This window comes from Lolium rigidum, chromosome 7, assembly GCF_022539505.1.
Source record: "Lolium rigidum isolate FL_2022 chromosome 7, APGP_CSIRO_Lrig_0.1, whole genome shotgun sequence".
NCBI classification, from domain to species: Eukaryota; Viridiplantae; Streptophyta; class Magnoliopsida; order Poales; family Poaceae; genus Lolium; species Lolium rigidum.
Window position 1 is genome coordinate 63,917,385 of NC_061514.1, and position 12,056 is coordinate 63,929,440.

Sequence of the window (12,056 nt, forward strand, 5' to 3'; positions counted from 1 at the left end):
CATCTGAGGTTACGGCGGCTGAGCCAGACCAGTCACCGGCGGGTGCCATTTTTGCGTGTGTTGGTCCAGGACGGCGAGGAGAAGTAGTACCGACGCATCAACAAAACAGGACCGTCCTAATCAATGCGCTAACAGCTCGTACATGCCACTGTTCATTATTCGTCGTGCGCGGCCGAATACGGCAGGGAATACCCTGACTGCAATCGATATGGACGAAACTGATTGGTCTTGCTATCCAGAGCATCTGCACCCGGGTGTCAATATGGATTTCCGCTAAACCTCTACATTCTATACTTGTAACAATCATGTGTTTGACATGATAAACCCACTTTATATTGTATCAACTCATTAGAGTGAAGTGGCTTCTAATTCTCTAGAGTCATCACATGCATCCCTATATATTTACTACTTTTTATTTATTTCCATTCTCTAGTTTGAATGAAATGAGAACAAATGTCAACCCACTTGGTCTTCCTTGGACCAATGTTTTAGAAACACTAAGTGAGCAACATGATCAAATGCCACTTACTGCATGATACTTCATGGGCTCAGGTTGGTCGTGCAAATTTAGTTTTATCGGGCATGATCGATGCATTAACACCCCTTCGGGAAACCACTTAGCCCTCTCTCGATTTCTCATATTCGTCCCCGACACCGTAAAAGAAGAGTGGAGGTTGCCGTCGATGTCCACCACCGTTTCTCCTCTTCTTGGTACCATCGAACACGGCTTTTTTCCTATCTATCTAACACACCTAGTCTCGGTTTTCTATGGTGCTTCATGGTAGTCGCTCGCATCTCTGCACCGTCGCCGCCCAAAAGCTAGCTACCTGAAGCCCTCCCGGAGCACTGTGCATTAGTAGAAAAAAGTCAACTGCTGGCGTGTGGATTTGGGCTACCAGTCGCGGGTGCCGACACGCGACTGGTACCTCGCCACAACACGCGACTATTATGCTACTTACCAGCCCCGTGCTGTGTGGCAGACACGCCTTGGCTCTATTTGAATGCATTGACCAGCTTGCGCTCTTTTCATGTGCCACCACACTCCCCTAGAACCCATATTTCCACACCAGAACGAAGAGATACTAGTTCTTTCTCCATTGCTCGCATTCGTCTCCGACACCGTAACATAAGAGTGGAGGTTGCCGTCGATGTCCACCACTGTTTCTCATCTTCTTGGTACCATCGAACACAATCCTTTCTTATCTAACGCACCTGGTCTCGTTTCCTATGGTGTTTCGTGGTTGTCGCTCGCATTTCGATACTGTTGTAGGCCACTCATCTAATGGTTGTGGAGCTCTTTCTCAAGATCCCCTCGTACCCACACATGCACCGTTCCTACCTTTCATTGGTTGCAATGGCGTAACCATCCACTTATAAAGTGGCCCACTAGTCAACCGGTAACGGTCAAATGCTTCAGGTGAGATATTGTGGATCAGAGATGTCACTACCGGACCCGGTACAACGCGACCCCACTTGCCAGCACGTTACCGTTGCGGTGAAGGAGTGACGGTCACGGTGACGGTCAAGGCCTTTGACCCGATGGCAACTCTCCATGCGACCGTTTGTGAGAGTATGAGACAAGGGTTTGGGTGAAACTGAGGAAAACTTCACTGAAGCCAGAAAATTGAGTACAACTAACAAAGGAGGGGCACGGAAAAAGGAATCCCATATTTTTTTATAAAATTAACAATAGAATTTAATACCAAGTGATATCCAGCACACACAAATACAACACCTTAATGTTTTGAATTGTAAGATGTTTTATACATTTCAAATGTAGATTACATGCAGACTAAACTGTCTGAAGTCTGAACACACACACTTAAATATGTTCAGATGCATACAATTCAGAAAAGGCTAGGCCATCTTATAATTTTAAACGGACAAGATAGGAGGAGAATGTAGCAATGTTATTACGCACTTAGGCAATACCAGTTCAAACAACATAAGTAACCATGCAATCGGGGCCCTCTTCGGCCATGGATTTGCACTGTTAAGGAGAGCTAGCTAGTAACTCAAGGTTCAAGCATCAGTGCTGACTCCTGAAGAGCTCGAGGCAGTGCTCCTGATCCAGGTTCCTGCTCCAAAACCTCTTGTAGTACTCGTCGTAGGTGTAGCTCCGGTAGACGGGGTCCTCCCCGTCGCCGACGAGCTTCGGCGCGGGGCCGATGACAGCGCTGTTGCACGGGCACAGGAAAGATGCCACCGACAGGCGCTCATGCGCCGCGTTCACCACCGCCCGGTGCCACACGCTCTTGTACGCGCCGTTGCTCAACGCCTGCACATGTTTGTGCGAATCAGTCAACACTTCGATGGCAGCTGCGTCAAGTTAGTTGCTGATGGTGACTCTGGGAGATTAATCACCTGTAGCTGGTCGCCTAGGTTGATGACCAGGGCGTTGGGGCGTGGGTCGACGGCGATCCACTTGGCGCCGTCCCTGAGGACCTGGAGGCCGGAGACGTGGGGATCCATGAGGAGGATGGTGAGGGCGTTGGGGTCCGTGTGCTTGGGCAGGCCGTAGGTGAGGTCCGGCTCGGGGCACCGCGGGTAGTAGTTCACGGCCATGTGCTGCTCCTGCTCGCCCAGCACCTTCTCCACATACACCTCCTCCAGCCCCAGCCCGAGCGAGATCGCGCCCAGAAGCCGAAGCCCCAGCAGCCGGACTTCCCGGCAGTACACGCTGATGATCTCCCTGCATGTTTCACGAGGGAAAATCGGGTCATGCATGTATGTTGTCAAGTCGCGGGTTTGACTACAGACTTGGAGCAAGCGAAGTTCGGCACTGTGATGGGGTCCTCGTTGGAACCATATATTTCTTCCATAGTTTTTCTGCACCCCCAAGCAAATTTAGGTTAGAACTCTGTGCAGATCAGCACGTACTATATGCATACTTATCTCAGCTTGGTCACTGATGACGACGAGTGAACTAACTAATGGATACAAAGTGCCAAAGTAGAATTAGCCTGGTGATCGATGGACATTGTCAATTTGTCACCCTTCAAAAGAGCGTATATGCTCCGTCTCGCATAGACTAAACAGGGAAGTCTAACGTGCGTGCCCCGAAGGTGTGCTGCACGTGCAAAAAGATCGATCGGCAGCTCCTTGTATTAGACATGTAATCCTACACGTATACTAGATGGTCTAGTACACCACACGTATACGTATCTAACCCTGTATTACCCTGCAAGGGGTTATTCCTCGCTCATATAAACACGTACCCGGTGGCCCAGGAGGGTTACACCGTTCCACCCAAACAATTATACGATCAACACCTTGGTGATGCTGATAAGAAGAAGCTCGATGGGAAAATAAACATTGCAAAGAATGCATATGCATGCGACCAACTAGACAAGCTAACAAAGTTGTGAAACGACAAAAGGCATAGAAAGCATACCCTAGGGGCGTGGAGTCTATCTGTAGCCATCCCCTTAACGACAAGTCCCACAGCGCTACACGTGCTCACTTGGCTCATTTAGTTTAGTCACAGTGAAGCATAACATATACTCTAAAAGTGATGTTTTTGTTCTTGGGTGCATATGCTCTTTTTATTGAATTCCATCTTTGATATATTTCGAAATATTAAAAAATTCAATCGAAAAATCACTCATACATCTTCACATGCTAAGTCTTTGCATGAAAAACCGACTTGTTATTTGGTTGTGTAAAAAAGACAAATTTTGATGCTAAAAATAAGGCTTTTTTTGGGACATGTTTCGTCTTTTTACATCGATCATGAAAATTATGGATTTTCGTGAAACTGTATGAATCCAAAACATTGTTTAGATATACATGTGATTTCTATTGTTGAAATTTTTGATAGTTAGAAATATATTTTTTGGGTGGAGGAGCATATGCACCTAGGCTGCATACGATGCTAGTTTATGTTACTATTAATATTGTAGTGCATAGTAACAAGAGAAGTATTAAAGATGGGACATGGTGTTTCTACACCCGGATGCATATGCACCCTTTATTTAAAATGTATTTTGAACATATTTTAAAATGTTAAAAAATATAAAAAGTATTTTTCGTGTATGTCTTGACATGTTACATGCTTATAAAGTTATTTTAGCAATATCCGACATATTTTGTGCCCTGTGAAAAAAAACAATTTTTTGGTGCTAAAATAGTCTATTTCTCGAGACATTTTTTTTTCTTTTTTCACAAGGCACAAAAAAATATCGGTTTATTGTGAAACTCCAAGTGCACACATAGAACATGTTCCTCTACATGCGATTTTTTTCCTAAATATTTTAACTTTTTCAAACATGTAGTGTACATACCGGGTGCATATGTACCCGAGATCAGTTTTGAGTTTCGTTTAAAGATGACCATACTTATTAGTTTGTAGACTTTGTGATGTTATGGTAACATAGCTACTCCAACAATCACAAAGAAATGACATGTTACCAAAATGTTTAATTGTTATTGCATGTAATTACACAAATTAATCCCATTATGGTTAGTCTTAGTGTACGCACCAGTTTCGGCATCTAGAAAAATTAAGTACAGTCTGGAGATGACCGCAAGGCAAAGTGGCGCAAGTACCCTAGGTACCACCGCGGTAGCTAGCTAAGTAGCTAGTAGCATGACACGCACAATGCTCGTATGGGCACACTCATTCTGTACTAGATCGGCGATTTACTGAGGTTTGGAACGGATGCGTGTCATCTTCATCTACACCGGCGTATCTGGCCCGAGGGCTAGCTGAAGATCTGAAAGTCGTCGTATGGCTCACGAGGAGAAAATAAGAAAAGACTGATTTGGCAACACCGGCCGTTTCAATGTTGCTCGATAAGCTTCTAGAGTTGCTATATAGTCTACACAACATGACGACATGATACCCGCATGCTTATCTAGAAGATAAGATTTGCTCGTGATATGGGTCTCGTCCTGTCTATGATTCGGTATATATGGAATAGTAGTCGCAGAGATTTAGATATCTAGATTCTAAAACTATTACTACTTGGTACCGTCCAGTTCATTCTAGGTTCCTCCAGCGTTCAATCATTTTAATTAGTCTCTTCTTCAGCATGTTGGTACGTACACGCACACCTACTTTTTGTTGTACTACCAAACATCCTAGCTTCTTTCAGCGCATGCAATTTTCCCGGAGTAGGAGATATGCTGCTTATTTGTTATTATGCACTTTGTTGCTTTGCAAATTAGTCAAGAGTATGTTCCTCTTATCAAAAACATCAGATAAGTGCAAATGCATGCATGCTTGCGATTTTCTATTACAAGTTTGCCAGTTTTTTATATGTAGCATTCTAGTTTAAGTTTCAGCTTGTTACATATTGTCTTCTTTGTGTCTACATGGACACGCCAAAGCTTGTGTTCTGATTGATGGCCAGACTCGTTGAGCTAAAGAAAGAACGAAATCACCGAAGATGGCTAACTAGTAACTAGCCTCATAACAACACCTACCACTTAAAATTAAATTCTTTCATAGTGTGGCCCTGTGGGACAATAGTATTTGAACTATCTATTTTACTTTATCTTCAATTAGCTGACAAGATAATTCGAATAACGGCCTAAAAAGTGGTGTTCATGTAGACACAAAGAAGACAATATGTACTATGTAGGACTCATTGTAGTTGACGTCAATATGCTCACTAATTTTTTTATCCGTCTCTAAACTAGGAACAATTTTCTAATACAATGTTTCAAAAGATAAAGTAAAAATAGTGATAGATTAAAACAAAATACAGATAATCACTCATAACGAAAACCACTAGAAAATGAAGTGCAGCGGGAACTCCCAGGACACCACACAGCCGAGCAAAGAAGTTGCACTAGTATGCTTGCTCCACAAAGGACACTACCTACCCAGTCTAGTCGAATAAGTATGCATTGTAATTATTCTAAAGTTGTTGGTGCTGAAGCATAGCACTCTCTGTCTCACTCATGTATGTGGTTTCAATATTTGCATGTTCGCAATTTTTTTACCTCTTGTGAATATGTTCCCTTTGTCGAAGAAAATGAATGGAAAATTATTTATTGTCCTGCATATATAGAGGCGAACCTAACGAATGTGATATTCCTCGAGGTAATAAATACACCCTCACTACTAAATATAAGATATTTTGGGATTTAACGTCATATATTTATGAACATAGGTAGTAACTTTTTCTGAATTGGTACTAAGAACCATCCGACTTATTCACCGAGATTCAAAGTGCAAAGGGTTGATAATATCCTCATTACAAGGATACAAATGTGGACTAGGAAATTATTATTTCTACATCAGCTGAGATATTAGTTACACCCTTAACTTTTCATTTTGTAGTACAATTCACTAACCTAACCAAGTTACTCATGTTCCTCTAACACACATTTACAATGAGCACAATACATGCATGTTTTTTTTGGAAGATCTATGCAATGTTGGTATCTTATTTAGCAACAATTATAAGAGATCAAGCTCAACATTTTATTTTCTAATCACACACTTTGTATTCTTGAACATGAGTTTAGCAACAATTATAAGAGATCAAGCTTTATTTCTTATTATACACTTTGTATGCTTTATTTTCTTATCATACACTTTGTATTCTTGTACATGAGTTTAATGTTATTCATGCCAAAAACCTCCCTTGGTTTTCCAACATTTTATCACCTTCTCATCGGTCGGAAATAAATGTTATGAGTAATTTTGTGGCCATTGGCATCCTATAAAGTATATGCAGTAATATATCACCAATAGCACTTGTATATTTAATTATACGATGGTTGAGTTCTTTCTAGATATAATTTTAATAATCTACACCAATTTCACATTATAAAAAGCATGCAACCATTGTAATTATGGTGTGAATATGTATTATATTTGGTTCTTTTTGGCTGTCCATTTTTTGTTTTTAAACTTTATTTTGTCTGTCGAACTTTCACTATACTTCATGTGCACTAGTTGCATGTTTCTATAATGTACACTATGTGTATAATGTGCATACTTCTTTATTTAGTATTATATATTTGATATTGGTAATTTGCTTTGGTTTTTAAAAACCTTCTTTTGTCGGTTACAGTTTAAGTATACACAAGCTGAACTTTGAAAATGTGCAATTTGTTTTTTTATAATGTGCAAACATTTTTCCTGTATTGCGATATATTTTCAAACAAATCTTCCTCTTATTTTGGTCGATTAATTTCTTGCGTGTATTTAATCGACTTGGGAGAATGAAATTTCCTGTCGCCGGAGCCTTAATTTTATTGGATAGACATATACACGTGGAATATATGCTTGACCTGCCCAAAGGTTACTTCCAAAATTAGTCATGTGCAATCAGGCTCCGTATTTAATTATATATACTTAGTCTTGATCGATCAAAGGAGGCAACGACTATGAACAAGAGTTAGCTAGTGCTTACTTGAAAGTTTCAGGATTGGACGGCCAGTCTGGCACGAACTCCTCCAAGGGGTGGCAATGAAGGCGCAGATAGTCCCGCCAGTTGTGCACTGTCTCCTTGCGGACGTTGAAGCTGGTGGAAAGCCTTATCTTCTTGGATGGCTCGTCTGAGTAGAGCTTGGCCTTCTCCTCCGGCGGGAGCCGGAAGAACTCCAGGCCCACGGCCATCACCTTCTCCAGCAACTCCTCTGATATCCCATGGTTTATGACCTAGAAGAAATTGGCACATCATTCTAACCTCATTGTTATGCACCTGCTTGAGCATCAATTAGAGAAAGCGCGAAGAACACAGCCCTAGCAAAGCTGCAACGTCTCAAATCGGCGAGGCATGTCTGAGCAAGCCGGGAAAGCCTTGGAGACGTAAGCTAGCTAACCACATGTGATATGTAGTGCGGGTTAAGACAAGAGGGGGACCTGGAAGAAGCCGTAGGTACGGCAAGCCTGATCGATCTCGGCGATCACGCGATGCCTATCCGGCGAGGCGAGGTCGATGAGGGGGATGTTGGTGTCAGTCCTCACATCGGCGAGCCGTGGCCGGTCGTGCTCGGGGCGGGCGTAACCCTCTGGGAGGCTGTCGCGGTAGGCGACCGTGGACAGAAGCTGGTTCGCCATGCCCAAGCGTCGCCGAGCTGAGGCACACTCTGGCGATAAGCGGACAAGCGGAGCGAGGGGATCGCGCGAGAGAGTACTTCATAACTTGAAGACTACTTGGTGAGCGCCTGCTGTGGCACGCGTCTTTGCGTTGACGCGCGCGGTGACCGGGACGGTATAGTCCGAGCTCTGCCCGAACGTCACGTTGGTGTCTAACCTAGCCTACTGGCCCATTCCCAAAAGTAGGCCCATCCAACATACTCCACCCAAAAGATGGTGCCTGGCGCATGTCACCGTAGAGCTGTCTCTTTGTCGTCCAACTTATGAAAAGGAGACTTGCACGTTGTAGACGTGACAGGACTCATAGCACACGTCAGCAACTCAAAGAGCTTTTCCAAGAGTAAATCTTCCAAGCGCATTGGATGTCCATACGGCTACCACGTCGACTATAAACAATCAAAATGCTTTTTTTGCTCCAAGTGAACGTACGTGCGGGATGAACACAATTAAAGAATATGCTGATCATCGAAGCTGGGATTTTATTTTAACAATATCTATCGGTTGGTTTTGCATGTCGACTGGACTGCTACTATTAATTGTCTGTAATAGAGTGATGCAAGTCTACTCAGGGTTTCTTTTTTCTAATTGATCGTGGATGCATGAATACTACATCACGTTTGCTTTATACGTGTCACAAGTGCGATTATCTGTAGTTTGTAGCACTGGCGGACCTACAATGGCTATGCCACAACAAAATTTCAAGTGTAACAAAACTCACGTGTGATGAAAGAATATATGATCATAGTAACAGTTTTGTCTATTTAAATCCATATAACATCCAAATTTCGAGATAGTTGTGTATCACATATTTGTTTCGATGATGCATATTAATATATTAAAGCTAGAACTTAAATTAGAAAACTGGTTACATTAATAATTACCGTGCAGTCTTCTATGCGGATGCAAGGCCGTCAGCGTGTATTGTCGTGCCCTCGTGGTCATCGGCCACTGGCGAAGGGTTACTTGGCTGGTGTGTGGCATGCCGGCAAAGGACAAATGACCATCAGCTCCCGGTTGCGGCGTGGCGACGTGCAGATTCTGGCGATCTCTGTGACCAGCTTCCATATATGTCCAAAATTCCTGTTTGGTTACATAAAGGTGATAATAACACTGATTTTTCATAGAGTGATGAATTGTAAAAAAGAGGAAAAGCACAATCTTCAGTTTATACAAATAAGATGAGCAGTTTTAGGAGGAAGGCAAAATTTAGAACATGCCACATACTATAAAAACTTATATGGTCCCTCAGTGGTTAGTGAGTTCAGATTAGACGCAGGTATGTGGCAAGAGGTTGAAGCAATTAATGAGTTGTAAACATTTGGAGGAAAATGAAATCAGGGGTGCTATTTTTGAAATCGAATCAAATAAAGCTGCAGGACCAGATGGACTCCCTGGAGAATTTTATCAATCTTGTTGGGAGGTTATCAAGATGGATATGATTTACATCTCGATAGGATGATTTATGGTACTATAACGCGAATTCCTAAGAAAAAAGGTGCAAACAGAATTCAGCTTTCTAGGCCTATTTGCTTGCCCAATGTTTGATTAAAAATTTTCTGAAGGTGCTTTCTATTAGATTTGATCAATGTACGGACAAAGTGGTTTTTTATTGTCAAAATATTTTTATTTGTGGTAGAAAATATTATAGATCGTGATAACAAACAACTAGGGGTGTTCTTTTTACAAAAGATCTTGAAAGCGTATGATAAAGTAATCAGGGAGTCTTTTAAATGATTGGAGGTGTCTGGTTTTAATTCCACTTGACGTGGATGAGAAAAATATCTTTCAAACGTGGTACTCTTTGTGTAAAAATCAATAGTCTTTTGGGAAGCTACTTAATTTGGAACTCATAAATGGGTTAGAGAGGGAGATCCAGTGTCACCTTTTCTATTTGATATAGCTGGGGATGTAATGGCAAACTCAAAATAATGGTTTAGTTGGAGGATCGGCTCCTCATTTAATCCCTAAAGGTGTTTACATATTGCAGTTTGCTAATGATACTATGGTAATGTTTCAACATAATATGGATATGTGGATTATGAAAAAAATGCCCTAGAGGCAATAGTAAAGTTGCATTATTCTTTATTGCCGTTTTATAATTAGGTTTATACCACTAGTAGAAAACAAGACTTTCGTCCAAAGCCCCTGGTAACTTTAGTCTCGGTTTAAAAACGAACCAGGACTAATGAGCTGCATTAGTCCCGGTTCGAATTAATGGCACGTGCGACGCCACCCTCTAGTCCCGGTTCGTTAGGAACCTTTTGTCCTGATTGGTAATACCAATCGGGACTAAAGACCTTGCGGCAGAGCGTGCCAGGGCCCGAACACCTTTAGTCCCGGTAGGTATTACCAACCGGGACTAAAGGTCCGTCTCTATATATATACCCTGCCCTGCCCATGTGTGAGCCACACTTAGCTTTTTCCACTTCTTAGCACAAGAGGTGTATGTTGCTTTCTCCTCTTTTTTTCCTTCTCGACCGAGGTTAACAACTTTATCCTTTTATCCGTCATTGATAAAAATGCATGAGTGTATATATACATCGCTTTACTATTCATGATGTTCTGTAACGGTTTTTGATAAGCTTAATTATATCATGCAGATGAATCGGCAATGGAAGTACAATGACCGACACCATAACGGCAATGGATGGAGCTTACATTTCAAGATCGCGCTGTAAGTAGTACTATAGCTATGTCCGCGAATCTCTTTGATTTTTGTTTCAATACCATGCATTATCATGCTTGATCATTAGTTTGATCAAACTATTTTTTCGTAAAGTGTTTGAAGCAGGAAGCCGAGAATAATTTATGTGGTCACTACGTCTGCGAGTTCATTCGCGAGATGGCCTGTCACCGGGAGGCGGAAAAGGCTATACATGCCCTTCATGTACATGAACAATATTTCACAATCTTATTTTATTACCATCCATTATGTTGAGTTCCATTCATACATATTGATCTCCTTTTTTAAACTTAGATGGAACGTGTGCGGGACACTTTCCTAACGGTGGATCGCGTACGAGCAATTCAAGATGAATTGACAGGATTCTTTAGCTCCAACTGGAGCATACCATCGGGAGTTTATATTTGACATTAGGGATAGAAAATAGAGATCGTAAAGAGGATCAACTTTATATTGTAATATCCATTACGTGTATTATATTTCATGATGATGTCTATATATTCATGACGGTGTTGTGGTTCCTTGAATGATGTATGCATGCAGATTTGAATGAATAACATAAAACCTGAAACTCTGCCGCAATAGAGAAATGGTCATTTTCTCTGTCGCGGCAGAGAAACGCTGCTCTACCCTAAACCTTTGCCTCGGCAGATAAACGACCATTTTTTCTGCCGCGTCAAAGAGCGTTTAGTCCCGGTTCGTATTACGAACCGGGACTAAAGCTCTTCCACCCTGAGCCCCCTGGCCACACCACGTGGAGGACCCTTTAGTCCCGGTTTATATTTGAACCGGGACTAAAGGTGGAGGCCTTTAGTCCCGATTGCGTAGTCCGGTTGCGCAACCGGGACTAAAGGCCCTAACGCACCGGGACTAGAGCCCCTTTTTCTACTAGTGTACCGCTCTTCTATATTTATATGAGTTTCAGATATTCTTGGCATAGGAGGAAATCCCTAATACATGTGTGGAATTATAAACACTAAATAAGATATCACTAGTTATGCATCTATGACTAACACATGTGATATTGGTAGTCTCGTTTTCCTGATTATAGGGCAATAGTTAAAGGTTGTTATGAGGTTCTTAGTATAATATGAGATCAGTATTGTTAGTGGAACAATGATGATGATGGATAGACCCCAAATGATATACCATGAAACGCATCATCAGTATAGTTTCTCAAAGTATAAGTATTACCATTACTACAGATCATCATATCATGATGCTAATATGAACTATGATATGATATGGATGTCACGAGATCTTCATACCTCACTTCATAACTGAGCAACAATAAAGTTTGTTCTTGTGCATACG

General features: G+C 41.9%; 1 protein-coding gene across 1 annotated transcript; it reads right to left on the reverse strand.

The window, feature by feature from the left end:
• Positions 1-1,850: 1,850 nt before the first annotated feature.
• On the reverse strand, positions 1,851-8,020 carry LOC124679209 (flavanone 3-dioxygenase 2-like). The gene is made up of 4 exons (XM_047215008.1): positions 7,823-8,020; positions 7,371-7,618; positions 2,365-2,692; positions 1,851-2,278 (listed from the first exon to the last, which is right to left on the reverse strand). Exons 1-4 carry the CDS (start codon positions 8,018-8,020, stop codon positions 2,030-2,032), a joined length of 1,023 nt encoding a protein of 340 aa, XP_047070964.1. The 3' UTR covers positions 1,851-2,029.
• Between the last annotated feature and the right edge of the window lie 4,036 nt (positions 8,021-12,056).